The 21,092-nt window shown below is 43.6% G+C and overlaps 1 protein-coding gene and 5 non-coding genes across 6 annotated transcripts; all 6 read left to right on the forward strand.

Moving 5' to 3' along the window:
* Window positions 1–91: 91 nt before the first annotated feature.
* Window positions 92–21,092, forward strand: LOC110598954 (uncharacterized). The gene is made up of 18 exons (XM_078050914.1): window positions 92–1,008; window positions 1,277–1,341; window positions 2,167–2,224; window positions 3,259–3,333; window positions 4,390–4,474; window positions 7,077–15,124; window positions 15,419–16,615; window positions 16,905–16,986; window positions 17,281–17,743; window positions 18,024–18,105; window positions 18,399–18,479; window positions 18,782–18,862; window positions 19,149–19,230; window positions 19,524–19,604; window positions 19,906–19,985; window positions 20,276–20,357; window positions 20,649–20,730; window positions 21,025–21,092. Exons 1-6 carry the CDS (start codon window positions 776–778, stop codon window positions 7,077–7,079), a joined length of 519 nt encoding a protein of 172 aa, XP_077907040.1. The 5' UTR covers window positions 92–775; the 3' UTR covers window positions 7,080–15,124; window positions 15,419–16,615; window positions 16,905–16,986; window positions 17,281–17,743; window positions 18,024–18,105; window positions 18,399–18,479; window positions 18,782–18,862; window positions 19,149–19,230; window positions 19,524–19,604; window positions 19,906–19,985; window positions 20,276–20,357; window positions 20,649–20,730; window positions 21,025–21,092.
* Window positions 1,678–1,749, forward strand: LOC120887042 (small nucleolar RNA SNORD113/SNORD114 family). Its single transcript, XR_005730210.1, has one exon. It is a non-coding gene; the product is annotated as a small nucleolar RNA SNORD113/SNORD114 family (small nucleolar RNA).
* LOC120887029 (small nucleolar RNA SNORD113/SNORD114 family) lies at window positions 4,236–4,310 on the forward strand. The gene has a single exon (XR_005730200.1). It is a non-coding gene; the product is annotated as a small nucleolar RNA SNORD113/SNORD114 family (small nucleolar RNA).
* On the forward strand, window positions 6,676–6,750 carry LOC120887034 (small nucleolar RNA SNORD113/SNORD114 family). The gene has a single exon (XR_005730204.1). It is a non-coding gene; the product is annotated as a small nucleolar RNA SNORD113/SNORD114 family (small nucleolar RNA).
* LOC120887036 (small nucleolar RNA SNORD113/SNORD114 family) lies at window positions 8,346–8,420 on the forward strand. Its single transcript, XR_005730206.1, has one exon. It is a non-coding gene; the product is annotated as a small nucleolar RNA SNORD113/SNORD114 family (small nucleolar RNA).
* LOC120887028 (small nucleolar RNA SNORD113/SNORD114 family) lies at window positions 12,124–12,197 on the forward strand. Its single transcript, XR_005730199.1, has one exon. It is a non-coding gene; the product is annotated as a small nucleolar RNA SNORD113/SNORD114 family (small nucleolar RNA).

Below are 21,092 nucleotides of genomic sequence, written 5' to 3' on the forward strand. Positions count from 1 at the left end.
CAGAGTGGACATTGCCTTTGGACAAGAGGGCTGGCCCATGGTCAGGTGCTGTTAGCGCCCTTCTGAGGAGGAGCTGCAGACCTGTGTGAGTCATAACTAGCGTTCCTGCTTCGGATGGGTAGCAGGCTTAAGACCATTTCCTGATTCACAGGAAGTGTACAGCATCGGCACAAATGTGACGTTCTGTACCTCCCATAGATAACAGGGGGGGGGCGTGAAGCCTTGCATTGATTATGCCTATGACACAGAGGTGTCCATGTTGGAATGATGACACGTACAGTCGAAAACAACAAGGCATTTCAGACTTAGTGAATCAAAGGCTTATCATTTATCAATTAATGAATTAATAACTTAGAAAGTGGCAATGGTTGGACAGATTGAAGACCCATAGTGAATCGATGATGACTGCTGGAGGTGTCTGAGTGAGGACTGTGACTTGCCTCTGGATCTGAGTTCCTTCCCTGCGTGCAATAATGTACGATAATTGCATGGAAGTCTCAGTGTGAGAGATGCCAAGAGGGGCGTATCTCCATTAGTTGCCACCTTCTCTGCCCTCTGCTCCTCAGATTGGACCTGGCCTGTGGACAGCAGGATGGCTCCGTGGTCTGGTGCCCTTAGGACTGTCCTGTGGGGAGCTGCCGATCAGTGTGAGTCCTGATCAATATTCCTGTTTGAGATGGGTTGGTTTGCATAAGGCTTGTGTTAGTCAGGTATAAATTAACGAATCAGAAAGTAGCCATGGTTAGACAGGTCAAGGACCCCTCCTGAATCGATAATGACTGCTGGAGGGGTATGGGTGAAGACCTCTGGATCTGAGGTCCTGCCCCATCTCCCACCAAGTGTGTTTGTCTACATGTCTCCCTGTGGCAGATTAAAAGTGGGGCACTTCTCCGATTGTTGTCATCTTCTCTGCCCTCTGCTTCTCAGAATGGACATGGCCTATGGACAGGCGAATGGCTCCGTGGTCAGGAGCCATGAGCACCCTGTTGAGAGGAGCTACAGCCCAGTGTGAGTTGTGGTTAGTTTTTCTCTTTGGGACGGGGTGACTTGCATAGGGCTTATGATTCAGAAAATGAGATGGTTGGAGTCAAGGAGCAGCCATTGTGGAACAATGATGATTCTAGGAGCTGTATGAGTGAGGACAGTGACTACCTTTTAAATCTGAGGTTCTTCTCTAACTCCAGCCAAATTTGATTGCTTCAGTGTCTCACTGTGACAGGTGAACTCTAGGGCACATCTCAATTTGTTGTCATCTTCTCTGCCCTCTGCTCCCTAGAATGGATGTGACCTGTGGACAGAAGGGTCTTCCATGTCCATGGTTGGAAGAAGCTGCTGACCACTGTGAGTCATAGGAGTGTTCTTGTCTTGGTTTGGATGGTTTTCTTGAGTACTTCCTGAATGATTAAAAAAAAATTAAAATATAATAAAAAATAGACTATGTTTTTGATAAATATACGTGCACTATGAAGTATTGATACTGTGTATATGAAAAATTGAGGGTGATTAATGAATTAATTCCAAGGTACTAACATTGGAATGATTCCCTAATAGACTAGGAATCATGTGGCTCTTCTTTGGGTTTTGTGAATCAAGATTCTATACTTATAATTATCCCATTAATGAATTAATCAATAAGCAATGAATTAATCAATAGACAAATTAGAACTCTTTGGACAAACAGAGGATGATGACTAGTGGTGGCGTATGAGTCATAGAATATGAACGCATGTCTGGCTTTCTCTTCTTGAAATAATGTTATTAAACAGGCATTAGTAATATAGAATATATTTATTTTTGGTCAATGTATTCATTGATTTTTATTCTATAATTGTATTTGGATCAGTGAAAAATCTGTACAATGGAAATACTATTATAAAGAGGCCTGACCAGTCATTGTTACGTATTACAACTATTGACGGCAATGTAAGTAAATGTCGCACTGCTGTGCCTTCCTTGGCGAAGAGTATTGTACACAGTGTGATTGATAGGTATTACTCAGCATCCGGGACAAACAATATTTCTGGTTATTCATTTTTGTACAAAAAAATGATACAAATATCCTCCAGATAATGAATTCCTAGTAGAGCAAGTACAGGGAATATGAAAAGCCAGGGTCAGGGGACAGGTGTCCTGTATCAATGGTCTGCTTTGTTCTCTGTTCCGCAGACTGGATGATTTTGAGCCCATTAATGCTGCCATCATGTTGTCATGGAGTTTGGATTACGTGAGTAATAGCTGATGTTCCAGTTTTATCTGCTTTTTTTTTTTTAAAGAAGTATTGCTACATTTAAAAAATCAAATATAACCCAAGAAGGCAAAATGTTCCCACACAAAGTATACAATGTATAATGTTACACCCGCCAGCTAGACATGAGCAGAAAGCTCAGGATGTCACAGATGCTTCTTCCTGGTAAACAATATAGATGAAGCTTAGTGAGATTTAATGTTTCTTTTCTAAAAAATTTAAAACCAATAAAAACTAACCATGGCCCCATAATGAATATGATGAGGAACCTTGCAGTTATTAATTGATCATGAGCCACACGGAGGCTGAATATTGAGAGATGCTGTATGTTTGGCGGAGGATTCTACAAACAGATGTTGGATTTGTCCAGCAGCTTAGGTCCTGGACATCACGTTGCATTTTATTCTTATACATTAATTAATCACCTAATCAAAACAAAGGTGCAAATGAATGAACCATGAAGAGACCAGCTCTTGGCTGGTGTCACGTGAGCCACGTATGAGGAGAAAGCATGTCTGGACACCATGTCCAACATGAGGAATGGAAGTGCTTTTGGTAGGCACCATCCTCGGGACCCAGGCAGGAACCTGGAAGGATCTTGGTCTTCCCCTGTGTGGTGACACTTGCAAATCCTGCAACTCTAGTTACCTGAGAAAATGCCAGAAAAATGGCGGACTGAAGCATTGTTTAATGGCAGAACTCGGTGGTGGGTCATGGAACACATGGTGTCAGCACACAGGTCCAATCTGCGCTGGTGTCCCATGGCCAAGCCTTCATGGCTTAGAGGACACAGTGAGTGCAGGGACCCTGCAGGGTTCCTGCTGTGGTCTGGGGCCATTTTAAATTAGCTGCTTTTGCTAAGAGTTAAAACAAGACCCTTTCAGTTAACATGCAGAGGCCACATGAGTGAGTTTCTCAATGAAGAGTGGAAAGCAAGAATCTGTGGGGAGAATGTCTCAGTGTGTTGTTTGTTTGCTTTTCTGTCCTTGGTTCTGCTGTGCGGTTGTCCCCAGTGGAACCCTCTTGAGCTGGTTTGGAACTCCTCTGTGGCCAGGTGCTCCATGGGTGACTCTCCAGCAGACTTGGAGGTCAGTGTAGGTCTTGGTCCCTGTTCCTGTCTTGGTTTGGGTGGTATGCTTAGGGGAAATCCTTGTATGTTTGAAATGTGTGTGGCACCACCACAGGAAGCTTAGTGTAATCCTTTTAAATTTTGGAGTAAGATGAATCTTGATAAGAAGTAAAGCAGATATAAAAAAGTGTGAATGAGTAGTGATAGATGTATATTGCGGTAAGGATCTTGCTAGATCTTTATCATGCAGAGTTATGCCCTTGTTGGGTGTTTGTGAATCACAGTCTTTGAGGAACATTATGATTGAACTAACAGATTAACAGTGACTGTAGTTCAATAAACCTGTTATATGTTTTATGAACAAGTGTAAGAGCTGTGCACAAAGTTTCCAAATTTAAAATAGTAATGGCCAGGCGTGGTGGTGCATGCCTATAATCCTAGCTGCTTGGGAGGCTGAGGCAAGAGGATCGTGAGTTTAAAGTCAGCTTCCGCAAAAGCGAGGTGCTAAGCAACTTGGTGAGACTCTGTCTCTAAATAAAATACAAAAAAGGGCTTGGGATGTGGCTCAGTGGCCAAGTGCCCCTGAGTTCAGTCCCTGGAACACCCCTGCCCCCCAAGCAAAAAGAAAGTAATGATGGTAATGTTAATGACCTTGGTAGGAAGAGACGTGCTCTGAGATAGCACTGTGCAGTTATCACACTCATCAAAGTGTCTGAAGAACGTTTCCCGTGATGCCAGTGTGAAGCTCCTCATTTAGTACTTGCCACTGCATACGTGGGTCACGTTTCCATAGTGCTTCCCATTAGTTTGTACAACTGGAATAAAAATTAGTACACAGCTCAAATGGTCAAGTTGGATCTACTCAGGCAGACAGTAAATGCAGAGATGAATGGTGTTGGCTGAATGAGGTGGGTCTTTCCTTGGACTGCTGATGATCACTGCCGGCGTATGAATCTCTGATCATGAATAATACGTTTCTGGAACTCTGAGGTCCAACCCCAAAGGGAATAGGGTCAGCGAAGGTGGGTGGGTGGATGTCTCACTCTTGCCATCTTCTCTGTTCTCTACTCCTCAGCATGGATGCTTCCGAGGGGATGGAGCCATACCTCCCTGGTCGCCGAACCATGGGCTGCATCTCTGCGTCAGGACTTGGGACCAATGTGAGTCATAGCTAGAGTTCTTTGAGTGGTTCTGCTGGATCATTGAAGGGTCTTTGTTTAAGTTGTAGAAAATGTGAACTGTAATACATTAGGCACACCCAAGGCCAACGATCAGATGAATGGGAAGTAATATACCAAGATACATGTGTTAAAAGCTGAGGATGGTGGTTGGAGAAGTAGAGTGGAAAGATGGTACCTATACAGATGACCACCACCAGGACTATCTGTGGGCTTTCTGAGAATAAGAAGGATTTCATGAATTATTAGTGAATCAATGATTAAATCAGTAGGTCACTGTTGTATTTGACTCATATACTATGAAGGTGTCTAGAGCCAGCACGATAGCACACAATTGCAATACCAGAAGCTCAGGAGGCTGAGGCAGGAGGTTCATAAGTTCAAAGCCAGCCTCATAAAAAGTGAGGTACTAAGCAGCTATTTTGTATAAAATACAAAATAGGGCTGGGGATTTGGCTCAGTGGTCAACTGCCCTTGAGGGTATCCCACAACAGATCTTTATTTTCAAGTGTTTTATGCTATTATTTTATTTGGACCAATAAACAAATCAGAGGTCCAACAGAAGCAGACCCTTGTTCATGCCTGCTATGGAATGGATCCCATGTGCAATGTCAGGTGATGGTAGGATGCATAGATCTTTCTCTCCATGTATTTCATGTGTTTTCTTATAACCTGATTAATGGTGGCAGAATACACATATTTAAGGGCTGCAGCATTGTCCACTGGTAAAGTACATGAAGGTATTTCCTCTGGGGTCAGGAAGGTATACACAGTGAAAAACTATACTTGAGCATTGTTCTTGATCTTTTGCAAGTTAGAGTTCATCCTATTTTGAGAAAAACAAATATTGCCGTCATTGATGGAAGCCAAGTGAAGGATGTTAGTGAAGGATGGGATGCATCCATCCGTGGAGAGGGCGTCCCTGGCTTAGTGTGATCTTGTCTGCTTGGTGCTTCACAGTGGCTGTCCCTGACTGGTATGAGGACCCTGCTGTGTGGAGACATTCTGTGCTGTCACTGTGTTAAGGAGGTGACCACTGTGAGTGACAGATAGCCAAGGTGTTTTTCCTTCTCCGGGGGATGGTGTAGAGGTATCATAGCATCCTTAAAATTCTTAAACCAATAAAAACTAACCATGGCCCCATAATGAATATGATGAGGAACCTTGCAGTTATTAATTGATCATGAGCTACACGGAGGCTGAATATTGAGAGATGCTGTATGTTTGGCAGAGGATTCTACAGACAGATGTTGGATTTGTCCAGCAGCTTAGGTCCTGGACATCACGTTTCATTTTATTCTTATACATTAATTAATCACCTAATCAAAACAAAGGTGCAAATGAATGAACCATGAAGAGACCACGACATGACCCTGTGCTTTTGGCTGGTATCATGTGAGCCATGTATGAGGAGAAAGCGTGTCTGGACACGATGTCCAACATGAGGAATGGAAGTGTTTGGTAGGCACCATCCTCGGGACCCAGGCAGGAACCTGGAAGGATCTTGGTTTTCCCCTGTGTGGTGACACTTGCAAATCCTGCAACTCTAGTTACCTGAGAAAATGCCAGAAAAATGGCGGACTGAAGCATTGTTTAATGGCAGAACTCGGTGATGGGTCATGGAACACATGGTGTCAGCACACAGGTCCAATCTGCGCTGGTGTCCCATGGCCAAGCCTTCATGGCTTAGAGGACACAGTGAGTGCAGGGACCCTGCAGGGTTCCTGCTGTGGTCTGGGGCCATTTTGAATTAGCTGCTTTTGCTAAGAGCTAAAACAAGACCCTTTCAGTTAACATGCAGAGGCCACATGAGTGAGTTTCTCAATGAAGAGTGGAAAGCAAGAATCTGTGGGGAGAATGTCTCAGTGTGTTGTTTGTTTGCTTTTCTGTCCTTGGTTCTGCTGTGCGGTTGTCCCCAGTGGAACCCTCTTGAGCTGGTTTGGAACTCCTCTGTGGCCAGGTGCTCCATGGGTGACTCTCCAGCAGACTTGGAGGTCAGTGTGGGTCTTGGTCTTTGTTCTTGCCTTGGTTTGCGTGTTTTGAATCATAGGCTCTCAAAAATATCATCAGTTAATTAATAGGTGAATGATAGTACTCTTGTGTTTTGTTATTCATATATATTTATTGATGAATTGTCCAACAAATCAATTTCTATTAGTTTTAGTTGAAAGGGGGCTTAGCACTGGACCCATCATGACATCTGGTTGCATGTGAGTGACTTGGGATGAGCACCTGGTGTCTGAAACTCTGAGGTCCCTTCTTCATTTCTGATCTTTCATCTTTCGATATCAGTGTTGTAGGGTCTTATTTTTGATCCTTCTGTTCATGAGTTTTGAAAATAATGTAAGTGATCCAGAATGAATAATTAAAGATGTAAATTAAGAAAGATGAAGATGGTCAAGCATTGTTTATTAATAAAATATATAGTTAGCTAAATGAATCTTAACACAGATATAATATGCAGATGAAAATTCTCATGATAAGTAATAGCTAATCATTACTCTTGGCAAATTTGAGATTTGATTAAGAGGAAAAGAAATCTAATTACAATAGATTAATCAATGTCTAAATTTCTCATTTATAGTAGATAACACGGACAATGGAGAGAAGGTTTTCATCATGTTCCCTGCTTTGTACTCTTTGGAAGTGATGCAGTCACCTGATTGAATCTTCTCTTGTGACCAAAAATGTCATGCTTCCTCTGAGTTAAGAAAGACTTCAGGTGAGTTTTTGCCAAAGTTCTTTCTTAGCTTTACTCATTTGAGTGTGTTCATGGTAAATGAAATACTATTAAGTTAATTCGATAAGGAAAATAAATTCAAAAGATATGTTACACAATATTATGCTGTTGTTAATAATATATATTATATTTTAAAAATATATGAAAGGAGAAATTCTATGTTCTCACCTCAAAATTCATAAATATATGAGGTGATGCATATATTGATTAGCTAGATTTAGTCATTGTACAATCTGTATAGATTGTACAATGTTATACATGAGGAATACATAGGTCTTTTTTTTCTTTTTTTATTATGGATTTTATTTTTTTAAATACACGACAGTGGAATGCATTACAATTCTTATTACACATATAGAGCACAATTTTTATATCTTTATATAAAGTATGTTCACACCAATTCATGTCTTTATACATGTACTTGTGTTTTTTTTCATTACAATTCTTATTACACATATATACCACAATTTTTCATATCTCTGTTTGTTTATAAAGTAGGTTGACACCGTATTCGTGTCTTCATACATGTATTTTGGATAATGATGTCCATCACGTTCCACCATCCTTGATAATCCCCTGCCTCCTCCCTTTCCCTCCCTCCCCTCTGCCCCATCTAGAATTCATTTATTCCTCCCACATTTCCCGTCGCACCCCACTATGAGTCAGCCTCCTTATATCAGAGAAAACATTCGGCATTTTTTTTCCCGAGGGTGGGGGGCAGTGTTGGCTGACTTCACTTAGCATTATCTTCTCCAACAGCATCCATTTACCTGCATATGTCATGATTTTATTCTCTTTTATTGCTGAGTAAAATTCAGTTGTGTATACATGCCACATTTTTTTATCCATTCATCCACTGAAGGAATCTTATCTCCCAATTAAAAACTTAAAAAGTTTTAAGTGAATAAAATATTTACCATGACCTAATTATTAGTATCAGATTAAATTTAAGTTATTCAGTTTAATTTTACTCTTACGTTGATAATTGTTCTTTAGACTGATGTCCAAAGATCTTTTTGGTTTTTCTAAACCATGCAGTTTTGTTGTTATTAATTATATAACCTTTTTGTTGATCAGAATGTCAGAACAAATGCAGAAAAGGTTATCCAGTCAGGGACCAATGATAGCAATGATGACAATTTGTGTTACAGACTATGAATAATATGTGTCTGAAACTCTGAGGTCCAACACACTACAGAATTAGTCCATTTTCTCTATTAGAATTGACTCTAGAAAAAAATCAGGGATATACACACATGATGTCATTGCATTTATGGCAATAGGTTCATTATTAATGTGTCATTAAGCTATATAATAAATTCATAAAGAAGAGGTAATGTATTCTTTATGAGCATTTACATTGAGGCAGGAAATATTGGTCATATGTGCAGATATTTAAGTTAAAATAGAAATATTGTTTAAAATGTATAACACTTTATGGCTATTTAGATACAGTGTTACCATTTTAGGAAAGAATTGTATAGACAGTAAATAAGAGTCAGTTTTCTTATTCTGGGTCAGGTTCAAGATGGAGATATTCCTTTTGTAAGATGTATGTGCATGCACGCATATGTGTTCATACAGAAGCACAAAATATACACATACATATGCATACACACAAACACACACAGCACAAATTAAACAGTAATAAACAGCTGAATGACTGCATGAATGAAATGAAGAACATAGAAATCAGTGCACACAGAGCTTCCTTTTGACTCTTGGAATGAGGTGACTTACATTCTTCCCTGGTCACCAGCTGTGGTTGCTTAAGAGTGCTGGGATTCATGTGAGTAATGGTTAAAGTTCTCTCCCTTGTGTCAGGGTCTTTTTTCATCCTACAATTATGAATGTATTATTGAAAGTGTGATATTTTGATTTGGAATTTGGTAGGACATAAAAGCAATCTTCTCATAGAGAAATGTCTACATAAGGACCCAGGTAATCCATAGTGTTCAAAATTGAAAGCAAAACCTGGAAGGACAAGAAGAAAATGAGTTTGGCAGGTACAGGAAACATATTCTGTTTTCTTTTAATATTTACTTTTTAGTTTTAGGTGGACACAACATCTTTATTTTCTATGTTTTGATGATAGAGCCCAGTGCCTTATGCATGCTAAGTGAGCACTCTACCTCTAAGCCACAACCCCAGCCCTGGGAAACATATGTTTTAGAAATAGAAACAATACCTAAAAACACAGAGAAATATTTGCAATTGATTCTGTTCAGGGGTGAGATTCAGGATTACAGAAGGCTTTTAATTGTGATAATTAACTTGTACAAATAAAAATTTTAGAAATTAAATCAAGTTGCTCTTTTAAGCCCCATATAAATATAAATTTGCAAAAGAAAAAGAAAGTCCTCTATTTGCTTATTTTTCAACTCTTTGCCTGCTTTAATTCTACATAAATAAAATCTTACTTTTTTCAGAAAAAGAGTGTGAAGTAGTTAAAGAACACAATCGTTTCTTGTGACATCTGTGAATATTGAAGCTTTGTATTAATGAATGTAGCCACAAAACAGGATAATACACAAAAGGGACATAATAATAGGAGAGTACTTCTTTGTGTGCAGATCAGGGTTATAAAGCCTCTTCTAATGCAAAAAGACGTTCCTAACTCTTCTGAATGGTAGCATTTTAAAATTTTTAGTTTATATTCTCAAATTTTCATTACCAAATATAATCAAATGAATCATGGAAGAAGTCAGGTAACAGTGGTGGAAGATGGCAGTCTGGACCAGTGATGGCCGCAGGAGTCATATACGTCATATGTGTGGAAGAGGTGCCTGGAGCTCAGGTTCAGAGTGGAAAACTCATCCCCTCCTGTGGGTGTGATCCTGTAGGCAGGCGTCAGGGTTCACAGGAGCCTTGGTCTAGTGGCCATGTATCTTCAAACTGTCATGCTGATACCAATGAAACGACCCATCCATAAATATGAATAAATAGACATGAACGGACCAAAACATTGATGATTCCAGAAAACTGTTAAAGTAATGTGAACCCCAAATCCAGTTTAAGGAGAACCCCCACGAGTGCTCACCTTTTTTGGCAAAGGATAATTTAGAGAGTGTAGGTCATAGACAAAGGTTCTTTTTCTGTCAGGAGTATGTTCAAAGTTGTTTGTTTTCATATGGAATGTATATTTCAAATTACTGATTACCTCAGGGAGTGGCTGAATGTGAGGTAGAAAACAAGGACCAGGGTGCAGAATGTTCTCCTTTAAAAAGCACTTGCTCTCGTTCACACTCCTCAGAATGCACCCCTCTCCTGGCTGAAGGGCTCTGCTTTGGTTGCCTGTCATGTTAGGAACCTGGAGAGCACTGTGTGGCTGAAGTTCTTACCCCTGATTTAGGGACTTATTGAAGGACACAATAGTTCTCCTGGTCCATCTGGGATGTGTTTCAGGACCCCCAGTGAATGCCAAGACTGGATACAGCCCTGAACCCTACACACACTTAGGTTTTTCCCTGTATGCATGTACTTAAAATAGTTGGATTATAAATTAAGAGCAGTTAGTGGTCCAAAAAATAACTACCCATGAAATAGAGCTGTTATCACATATACTGGAATAAAAGTTATTTAAAACATGATTTTTTTTTCCTGAAATTTTTAATTAAATATTCTTGGATCATTGTCATCCTGAGTAACTGAAACTATGGAGATTGAAAGCACTGATTATTAAAAATATAATAAATAAAGGCAAGTTGTTGCCTAGTGGCAAGTAAGGGATTCACATGATGTATTATTGATCAATGTATATCAGAAACACTAAGGGTAAGGAGTGAAAGGGATGTAGTATAATGGGAATGATCCTAGTTGAGTATTTGGGATCTTAAGTCTCTTCTTGGACCTTTGTCATTCATAGTGTTTTAAAATTATAATTACTGAATTAATCAATTAAATAATTCAGAAATGAATGAAGAAATTGTGGGCCTTCCCCAGGCCAACAAGACATGCTAGTGTGAGTCAAAGATTAAAAATGTATGGATGACATCCTGAGGCCCAACATAAAGACAGTCTTGTCTTTGTTTTCACACACTGTCTTTCTACCATTATTATTGATCAATGAAAGAATCAGTGAACAAATAGATAAATAAGTCGACATAAAATAGATAGAGCATTGCTGAAGTACAGAAATGTCTGAGGAGGCCAGAAAGACGATTAACGTACATTGGAAACATGAAAGGCCATGAGAAATGAATGGCACTCGAGTGGCAGCTCTTTGGCTGATGATGACCCAGTGTGAATCACAGGCAGGGTTTGTGTTCTGGGTCAGTGGCAAGGTTGAGGTGGTTCATTTTCTTGAGAGAAAGGGAATGATATACTCAGAATTACTGATCACAGCTCTGATGTACACATCGGAAGGAACTCTCTCGGGATGGTTCATGCATCCCTCGTGGGTTTGGAGACTGATGTGAGTCACGGTGCCCTTGTGTTGGTTTAAGGATGTTCGCTGTAGCATTAAAGCTGTGCCATATGGAGAGGGCCAGCTAGGGTCCAATGACAAGCACAGGGTGCACACAGAGTGCTCTATTTATCAATTCATTTATGAAAAGTGAGGATTTTTAGTAAAGGAGATACTTTTTTAAAAATATATATATTTTTTTTAGTTGTAGATGGACAAACTATCTTTCTTTGTTTAATTATTTTTATGTGGTTCTGAGGATCGAACCCAGGGCCTCACACCTGCAAGGCAAGCACTCTACCACTGAACTCTAGCCCCAGCCCAGTAAAGGAGATATTGATCAGAGAATGATTTCATATGCAAGTTAGGGATATTAGGACTCTTCAGGGGTTTTGTGGATCATAGTGCTTTAAAATTATTATTAGTGAATTTCTGAATTAATCAACAAATCATCTAGAAATCAGTCAGGATCAAATGGCTCCTGCCTGGACCAATGATGATGACTGGTGGTGTGTGAGTCCAGCATGACGACTACATGTGTCTGAAACTCTGAGGTCCAACGCCAAGGACTCTTGTCCATTTACCCATTCAGTGGGGTCCCCTAGGGAGATGCTGGGCACGAAGTCATGGGCTTGGTTTCTGTGCTTAACCCAGAATGAATTATAAGGTACTCTTCTGTGCCAATGGCAATTTCCAAGTTGTTGGCTTTCTTAAAGAGAAAATGAAATGCCAACCTTTTAAGGAATGATTTTGCACGTGTGACTGGCTAGATGATAGACTCTGCACAGAGCAGGGGTCTGGGGAGGATGCCCCGGTCTGGATTCCCCTCCTCTGTTTTCTCCTTTCCAGGATGGACGTGCTCCAGTTGACTTTAGCATGCTCTCTGGGGCAGGAGCTCTGCAGCTTTCTTGGTCTGTGGGGCACATGTTGACCAAGGTGAGTCGACAGTCTGTTCCCTCCATGTGACCCATCCTAACAAGTGTTGCCAGCAACATCCCAGGATCTTGTATCAGGCTGTTGTGTTGATGAATTCATCATGATGGTATTACAAGCAATCGATGGTATCAGGGGCCACATAAGTGAACACATGATGCATAAAGGTGGTAACCATGTTCATTGTTAAACTATATAATAAGTAAAATAATATTGATCATAAAGTGGAATGAATGATAATGGAACAAATGTACTTCCTCCTCCTGTGTATATTGTCTCTGACTAAATATAGTAATGGAAAGGGAACACATAATACTGTTTGACCTAGTGTTTGATTTGTTAAGAGAAAAATAAATTATCATCACAAATAACCTGGGAGCCTAGGTAATCAGAGGGAGGCCTGGGGATCAGTTGACAGAGCGTCTCAGTGTTTTCAGTCATCTGCTCTGCTCTGTGCTCCTTGGAGTGGATGTACCTGTGCTGATTCGAGGGTGATCCCGACGGTGGTGAGCTCTTGCCTCAGCAGGCTCCGAACAGAGGCATCAGCGTGGGTCGTATTTGGTGGTTGTCTTGGTTTATGTCAATGATTAATATTTCACATGTTAATGTGAAATCTTACTTTAGTGGATCAAGGAAGCCTAGGTTTCATTAAAGAAAGATTTTAGGTTTTTGTAAATATCATGTGGTTGACTTCTAGGGACTTCAAAGAGCTTGCTCTTTTTGTGATTTGCATGTGTCTCCTTCTTGGTTTCTCTCCCCCTCTCCAACCTCTGCCCTCTGGGATCTCACAAGGTTATGTTGCCCTAGATGATCTCAAACTCCTGGTCTCAAGGAGTCTTCTCCGTCAGCCTCCTGAGTCGCTGGGACCGGGGGTGCCTCCCCTTGACCCAGCTTCAAGTGGTTTGGTAATTCCATAAAGAAGAGCCGATGCGCGTGCTGGGAAAGAGGGCCAGTCCTGAGATGCAGAAGACAGGGGAGGCTGTGCTGTGGATGTTCCATGTGAAGCACTGGGCACCACGCAGACAGGATCTGGTCCTTTCCCATGTTCAGTGTGATGCCATAGATGGGGGCAGGAATACCCAAGGGCTGGTTCGTGGTCTTGTCCATGAGCTTTGAAAATATCCTCCTAAAAATATCCATGGTAGTATGAAAACAAACGTATAAGTGAGTAAAAATGAAGAGGCGAAACACTGTTCATGGCGAAAGCAGTAGCAAGCCGGAATGCCAGTGCGCGCTAGAGTGGATGACAGATGGAGCAGGTGTATAGCTTTGTTGACTAACAATGGTGTATGCGCTAAGGAACAGTGATTGCCCCGAGTTCTGTCCATGTTTGAAGCTTTCTAAAAAATAAAAGACACATCATAAACATCTATTCAGCATAGACATTATTCAACACTGTTGACAGCTAGTTCAATCAAAAGTTCAGAAATACACATTTTTTGGAAGAGGAAACGTAGAATAATGAATATCTAAATAAGGAACAAATAGTAGGAAAAAGCAGAGTGCAGTAGTGAACACACTTACAAACAGTTGTCATCTCCTGTGCTCGCTCCACCTCAGAGTGGACATGGCGTGTGGACAGGAAGACGATGCTTGCTGAGGAGGAGTGATATACCAATGTGAGGTGTGGTAGGAATTCTTGCTTAATATGGGGTAGTATGCATAAAATTATTGACAGAACTATTAAAAGATGTACAGCAAAATGAAAAATGTGAAGTTGGGTAATTAAAGAAATAACAGAAAGTTGAAGACTGATTATGCATCTGTGAGACTTTTGACTAGCACTGAGGTGTAAACTTACAAAGGTTCCAATGCAGATTAATGAAAACAAGACACATCAGACTTGATGAATAATGACATTTATAATTAGCAAATTAATGAAATAATGAATTAAAATTACAGTAGCAATGGATGGAATTAAAAAGAACATATCCTGTTGGATTATGATGCAGAGGTATATGAGTGGGGAAAGAGAAGGCATTTGGATCTGAGATTCTGCACTAAAAGAAAAGCGAGAGGAATACATAACACTCTGAATACGACAGAAATCAAGCAGGGAGAAACTTCATTTTTTGCCCCATTTTCTGCCCTCTGCTCCTCAGATTGGACCTGGCCTGTGGAGAGGAGGATAGCTCCATAGTCTTGTGCCCTTAGGACCCCCTGAGAAGAGCTGCCCATGAGTGTGAGTCCTGGTGAATGATCCTGTGTGGGACGGTTTGGCTAGCATGGGGACTGTACCAATCAAGGATAAATTAATGAATCTGAGAGTAGCCATTGTGGGAAAGGTGGAGGAAAGCTGTTGGATCGATGATGACTTGTGGATCTGTATGAGTGAGGACTGTGAATAACTGTGGCACCTGAGATCCTTCAGTATCTCCCACCAAGGGGGATTCACTGAGAGTCTCAGTGTGCCAGAGGCAAAGTTGGGCACGTGTCCATTTGCGGTGTTTTCCTGTGCACACTGTTTCTCAGAATGGATGCGTCCTGTGGACAGGAGGATGGTTGCATGGACAGATGCCCTAAGGACCATACTGAAGTGGAGCAGAAGCCCCATGTGAGTCCTTCTCCATGTTACTGCATGGGACAGGGTGGGATATTTAGAAATTGTAGTCAGTCCGTCAACGCATTGCTTAATGAATTAGAAAGTAGCACTGGTTAGACAAAGTGAGAACTTGTTGGGCTCGATGATGACTGCTGGAGGTGTCTGAGTGAGGACGGTGACTAACCTCTGGATCTGAGGTCCTTCCCTCACTGTAGTCAATGGTGATGGCACAAAAGTGTCTTTGTGAGAGGAGAAAAGGGGGGCCCACCTCCATTTTTGCCCTCTTCTCCGCCCTCATGTTCTCAGATTGGACAAGGCCGATGGACACCAAGATGGCTCCATGCTCAGGTGTGATGAGCCCATAGCGGGCGGGCGCTGCAGAGATGTGTGAGTGGCGGTCAGTGGTCCCCTCTTGGTGGGGGTGGTATTCTGAGAACTTCTCCTCATTATTCTTGTGATTTACTCAGTGAATGAATGAGAGAGTAGCCCCTTGGGTGAACAATGAGGACCCATAGTGAGTCCATGATGACTGCTGGAGGTGTCTGAGTGAGGACCGTGAATGCCACTGGATCTGAGTTTCTTCCCTGAGTGCAATGCACGAGGATTGCAGAGTGACAGATGCCAAGGGGGGGAGGTTCGTGTATACCATTAGTTCCCTTCTTCTCTGCCCTCTGCTCCTCAGAACGGACCTGGGCTGTGGACAGGAGGATGGCTCCATGGTCTCCTTCTCTTAGGAACCTCCAGAGAGGAGTTTCCCATGAGTGTGAGTCCTGGTGAATGATCCTGTGTGGGACTGTTTGGGAAGAATGGGGACACTGTCAATCAAGTATAAATTAATGAATCTGAGAGTAGCCATTGCGGGAAAGGTGGGGGAAACCTGTTGGATTGATGATGACATGTGGATCTGTATGAGTGAGGACTGTGAATACCTGTGGCACCTGAGATCCTTCAGTATCTCCCACCAAGCGCGATTGACCAAGAGTTTCAGAGTGCCACAGTCAAAGTAGGGCACGTGTCCATTTGTGGTGTTCACCTGTGCCCTGTGTTTCTCAGAATGGATGCATCCTGTGGACAGGAGGATGGCTCCATGGACTGGTGCCCTAAGGATTGTGCTGAGGCGGAGCAGCAGCCCTGTGTGAGTCCTTCTCTGTGCTCCTGCTTGGGACAGGTGTGGTTTGTGGAGCTTGTAGTCAGTCCGTCAACACATTGTGTAATGATTTAGAACATAGCACTGGTTTGACAAAGTGAGAACTTGTTGGGCTCCATGATGACTGCTGGAGGTGTCTGAGTGAGGACCGTGACTTGCCTCTGGATCTGAGTTCCTTCCCTGAGTGCAATGAACAAGGATTGCACAGTGACAGATGTCAGGGGTAGGGGGGCGTATACCATTTGTTGCCTTCTTCTCTGCCCTCTGCTCCTCAGATTGGACCTGGCCTGTGGACAGAAGTATGTATCCTTGGTCTCATGCCCTTAGGACCCTCCTGAGAGGAGCTGCCCATGAGTGTGAGTCCTGGTGAATGATCCTGTGTGGGACGGTTTGGCTAGCATGGGGACTGTACCAGTCAAGTATAAATTAATGAATGTGACGGTACCCATTGTGGGAAAGGTGGAGGAAAGCTGTTGGATCGATGATGACATGTGGATCTGTATGAGAGAGGACTGTGAATACCTGCGGCATCTGAGATCCTTCAGTATCTCCCACCAAGGGGGATTGACCGAGAGTCTCAGTGTGCCAGAGGCAAAGTTGGGCAAGTGTTTATTTGGGTGTTCTGCTTTTCCCTGTGTTTCTCAGAATGGATGAGTCCTGTGGACAGGAGGATGGCTCCATATTCTGGTGCCCATAGGACTGTGCTGAGGCGGAGCAGCAGCCCTGTGTGAGTCTTTCTACATGTTCCTTATTGGGACAGGGTGGGATCTGTAGAACTTGTATTCCCTCTGTGAACGCATTGCTTAATGAATTACAATGTAGCAGTGTTTAGAGAAAGTGAGAACTTGTAGGGCTCGATGATGACTGCTGGAGGTGTCTGAGTGAGGACGGTGACTAACCTCTGGATCTGAGGTCCTTCCCTCACTGTAATTGTTGGTGATGGCACCAAAGTGTCTTTGTGAGAAGACAATAGTGGGGCCCACCTTCATTCATGCCCTTTTCTTTTCCCTCATGGTCTCAGATTGGCGGAGGCCCATGGACACCAAGATGGCTCCATGCTCAGGTGTGATAACCCCATGGTGGGCGGGAGATGCAGAGAAGTGTGAGTCACGGGCAGTGGTCCCCTCTTGTTGGGGGTGGCATTTTGCGGGCTTCTCCGCATTTTTGTTGTGATTTACTCAGTGAATGAATGAGAGAGTAGTCCTTTGGGTGAACAATGAGGACCCATAGTGAGTCGATGATGACTGCTGGAGGTGTACGAGTGAGGACAGTGACTTGCCTCTGGATCTGAGTTCCTTCCCTGAGTGCAATGAACGAGGATTGCAGAGTGACAGATGTCAAGGGGGGGGGCGTATACCATTAGTTACCTTCTTCTCTGCCCTGTGCCCCTCAGATTGGACCTGGCCTGTGGACAGGAGGATGGCTCCGTGGTCTCGTGCCCTTAGGACCCTCCTGAGAGGAGCCGCCCCTGAGTGTGAGTCCTGGTGAGTGATCCTGTGTGGGACGGTTTGGCTAGCATGGGGACTGTACCAGTCAAGTAAGAATTAATGAATCTGAGAGTAGCCATTGTGGGAAAGGTGGAAGAAAGCTGTTGGATTGATGATGACATGGGCATCTTTATGAGTGAGGACTGTGAATAACTGTGGCACCTGAGATCCTTCAGTATCTCCCACCAAGGGCGATTGACCAAGAGTCTCAGAGTGCCAGAGTCAAAGTAGGGCACGTGTCCATTTGTGGTGTTCACCTGTGCCCTGTGTTTCTCAGAATGGATGTGTCCTGTGGACAGGAGGATGGCTCCATGGACTAGTGGCCTAAGGATAGTGCTGAGGCGGAGCAGCAGCCCTGTGTGAGTCCTTCTCTGTGCTCCTGCTTGGGACAGGTGGGGTTTGTAGAGCTTGTAGTCAGTCCGTCAACACATTGCGTAATGATTTAGAACATAGCACTGGTTGGACATAGTGAGAACTTGTTGGGCTCCATGATGACTGCTGGAGGTGTCTGAGTGAGGACAGTGACTAACCTCTGGATCTGAGGTCCTTCCCTCACTCCAGTCGGTGTTGGTGGCACAAATGTGTCTTTGTGAGAGGAGAAAAGTGGGGCCCTCCTCCATTTTTGCTCTCTTCTCCGCCCTCATGTTCTCAGATTGGACAAGGACAATGGACACCAAGATGGCTCCATGCTCAGGTGTGATGAGCCCATAGCGGGCGGGCGCTGCAGAGATGTGTGAGTGGCGGTCAGTGGTCCCCTGTTGGTGGGGGTGGCATTCTGAGAGCTTCTCCCCATTATTCTTGTGATTTACTCAGTGAATGAATGAGAGTGTAGCCCCTTGGTTGAAAAATGAGGACCCATAGTGAGTCGATGATGACTGCTGGAGGTGTATGAGTGAGGACAGTGACTTGCCTGTGGATCTGAATTCCTTCCCTGAGTGCAATGCACGAGGATTGCAGAACAGTCTCAGGGTGAGAGTTGCCAAGGGTGGGGGTGTCTACAGTTAGGTGCCTTCTTCTCTGCCCTCTGCTCCTTAGATTGCACCTGGCCTGTGGACAGGAGGATAGCTCTGTGGTCTCATGCCCTTAGGACCCTCCTGAGAGGAGCTGCCCATGAGTGTGAGTCCTGGTGAATGATCCTGTGTGGGATGGTTTGGCTAGCATGGGGACTGTACTAGTCAAGTAAGAATTAATGAATCTGAGAGTAGCCATTGTGGGAAAGGTGGGGGAAAGCTGTTGGATCAATGATGATATGTGGATCTGTATGAGAGAGGACTGTGAATACCTGCGGCATCTGAGATTCTTCAGTATCTCCCACCAAGGGGGATTGAGATTCTCAGGGTGCCGGATGCATAGTAGGATAAGTGTTTATTTGTGGTGTTCTCCTGTACCCTGTGTTTCTCAGAATGGATGCATTCTGTGGACAGGAGGATGGATCCATATTCTGCTAACCATAGGATTGCACTTAGATGGAGCAGCATCCCTGTGTGAGTCCTTCTCCGTGTTCATTATTGGGACAGGGTTGGATCTCTAGAACTTGGAGTCTATTTGTCAAGCATTGCTTAATGAATGAGAAAGTAGCATTGTCTAGACAAAGTGAGAACTTGTTGGGCTCCATGATGACTGCTGGAGGTGTCTGAGTGAGGACGGTGACTAACCTCTGGATCTGAGGTCCTTCCCTCACTGCAGTCGGTGGTGATGGCGGAAAATTGTCTTTGTGAGAGGACAATAGTGGGGCCCACTTTCATTTTTGCCCTGTTCTTTGCCCTCATGTTCTCAGATTGGAGGAGACCGATGGACACCACGATGGCTCTATGTTGAAGTGTGATGAGCCCATGGTGGGCGGGGGCTACAGAGAAGTGTGAGTCTCAGGCATCTGTCCCCTCTTGGTGGGGGTGGCATTCTGGGGGCTTCTCCTCATTCCAGTTGTGATTTACTCAGTCAATGAATGGGAGAGTAATTCCTAGGGGGAAAAATGAGGACCCATAGTGAGTCCATGATGACTGTGGAGGTGTATGAGTGAGGACAGTGACTTGCCTCTGGATCTGAGTTCCTTCCCTGAGTGCAATGCTCGAGGATTGCAGAAGTGTCACAGGGTGAGAGATTTCAAGGGGGGTCCTTATCACCATTAGTTTCCACATTCTCTGCCCTCTGCTCCTCAGATTGGACGTGGCCTGGGGACAGGAGGATGGCTCCATTTTCTGCTGCACTTCAGACACACAGAGAGGAGCGGCCCATCAGTGTGAGTCCGGTTGAATGATTGTGAGTGGGATGGTTTGGGAAGAATGGGGACACTGTCAATCAAGTATAACTTAATGAATCTGAGAGTAGCCATTGCGGGAAAGGTGGGGGAAAGCTGTTGGATTGATGATGACATCTGGATCTGTATGAGAGAGGACTGTGAATACCTGTGGCACCTGAGATCCTTCAGTATCTCCCACCAAGGGTCATTGACCAAGAGTTTCAGAGGGCCAGAGTCAAAGTAGGGCACGTGTCCATTTGTGGTGTTCACCTGTGCCCTGTGTTTCTCAGAATGGATGCGTTCTGTGGACAGGAGGATGGCTCCATCGACTTGTGCCCTAAGGATGGTGCTTAGGTGGAGCAGCAGCGCCCTGTAAGTCCTTCTCTATATCCTGCTTGGGACAGGTGGGGTTTGTGGAGCTTGTAGTCAGTCCGTCAACACATTGTGTAATGATGTAGAACATAGCATTGGTTGGACAAAGTGAGAAATTGTTGGATCGATGATGACATGTGGATCTGTATGAGAGAGGACTGTGAATACCTGCGGCATCTGAGATCCTTCAGTATCTCCCACCAAGGGGGATTGACCGAGAGTCTCAGTGTGCCAGAGGCAAAGTTGAGCAAGTGTTTATTTGGGTGTTCTGCTTTTCCCTGTGTTTCTCAGAATGGATGAGTCCTGTGGACAGGAGGATGGCTCCATATTCTGGTGCCCATAGGACTGTGCTGAGGCGGAGCAGCAGCCCTGTGTGAGTCTTTCTACATGTTCCTTATTGGGACAGGGTGGGATCTGTAGAACTTGTATTCCCTCTGTGAACGCATTGCTTAATGAATTACAATGTAGCAGTGTTTAGACAAAGTGAGAACTTGTAGGGCTCCATGATGACTGCTGGAGGTGTCTGAGTGAGGACGGTGACTAACCTCTGGATCTGAGGTCCTTCCCTCACTGTATTTGGTGGTGATGGCACCAAAGTGTCTTTGTGAGAGGACAATAGTGGGGCCCACCTTCATTCATGCCCTTCTCTTTGCCCTCATGATCTCAGATTGGCGGAGGCCCATGGACACCAAGATGGATCCATGCTTAGGTGTGATGAGCTCATGGTGGGCGGGA

The sequence above is a fragment of the Ictidomys tridecemlineatus genome, chromosome 5 (genome assembly GCF_052094955.1).
Source record: "Ictidomys tridecemlineatus isolate mIctTri1 chromosome 5, mIctTri1.hap1, whole genome shotgun sequence".
Classification (NCBI taxonomy): domain Eukaryota; kingdom Metazoa; phylum Chordata; class Mammalia; order Rodentia; family Sciuridae; genus Ictidomys; species Ictidomys tridecemlineatus.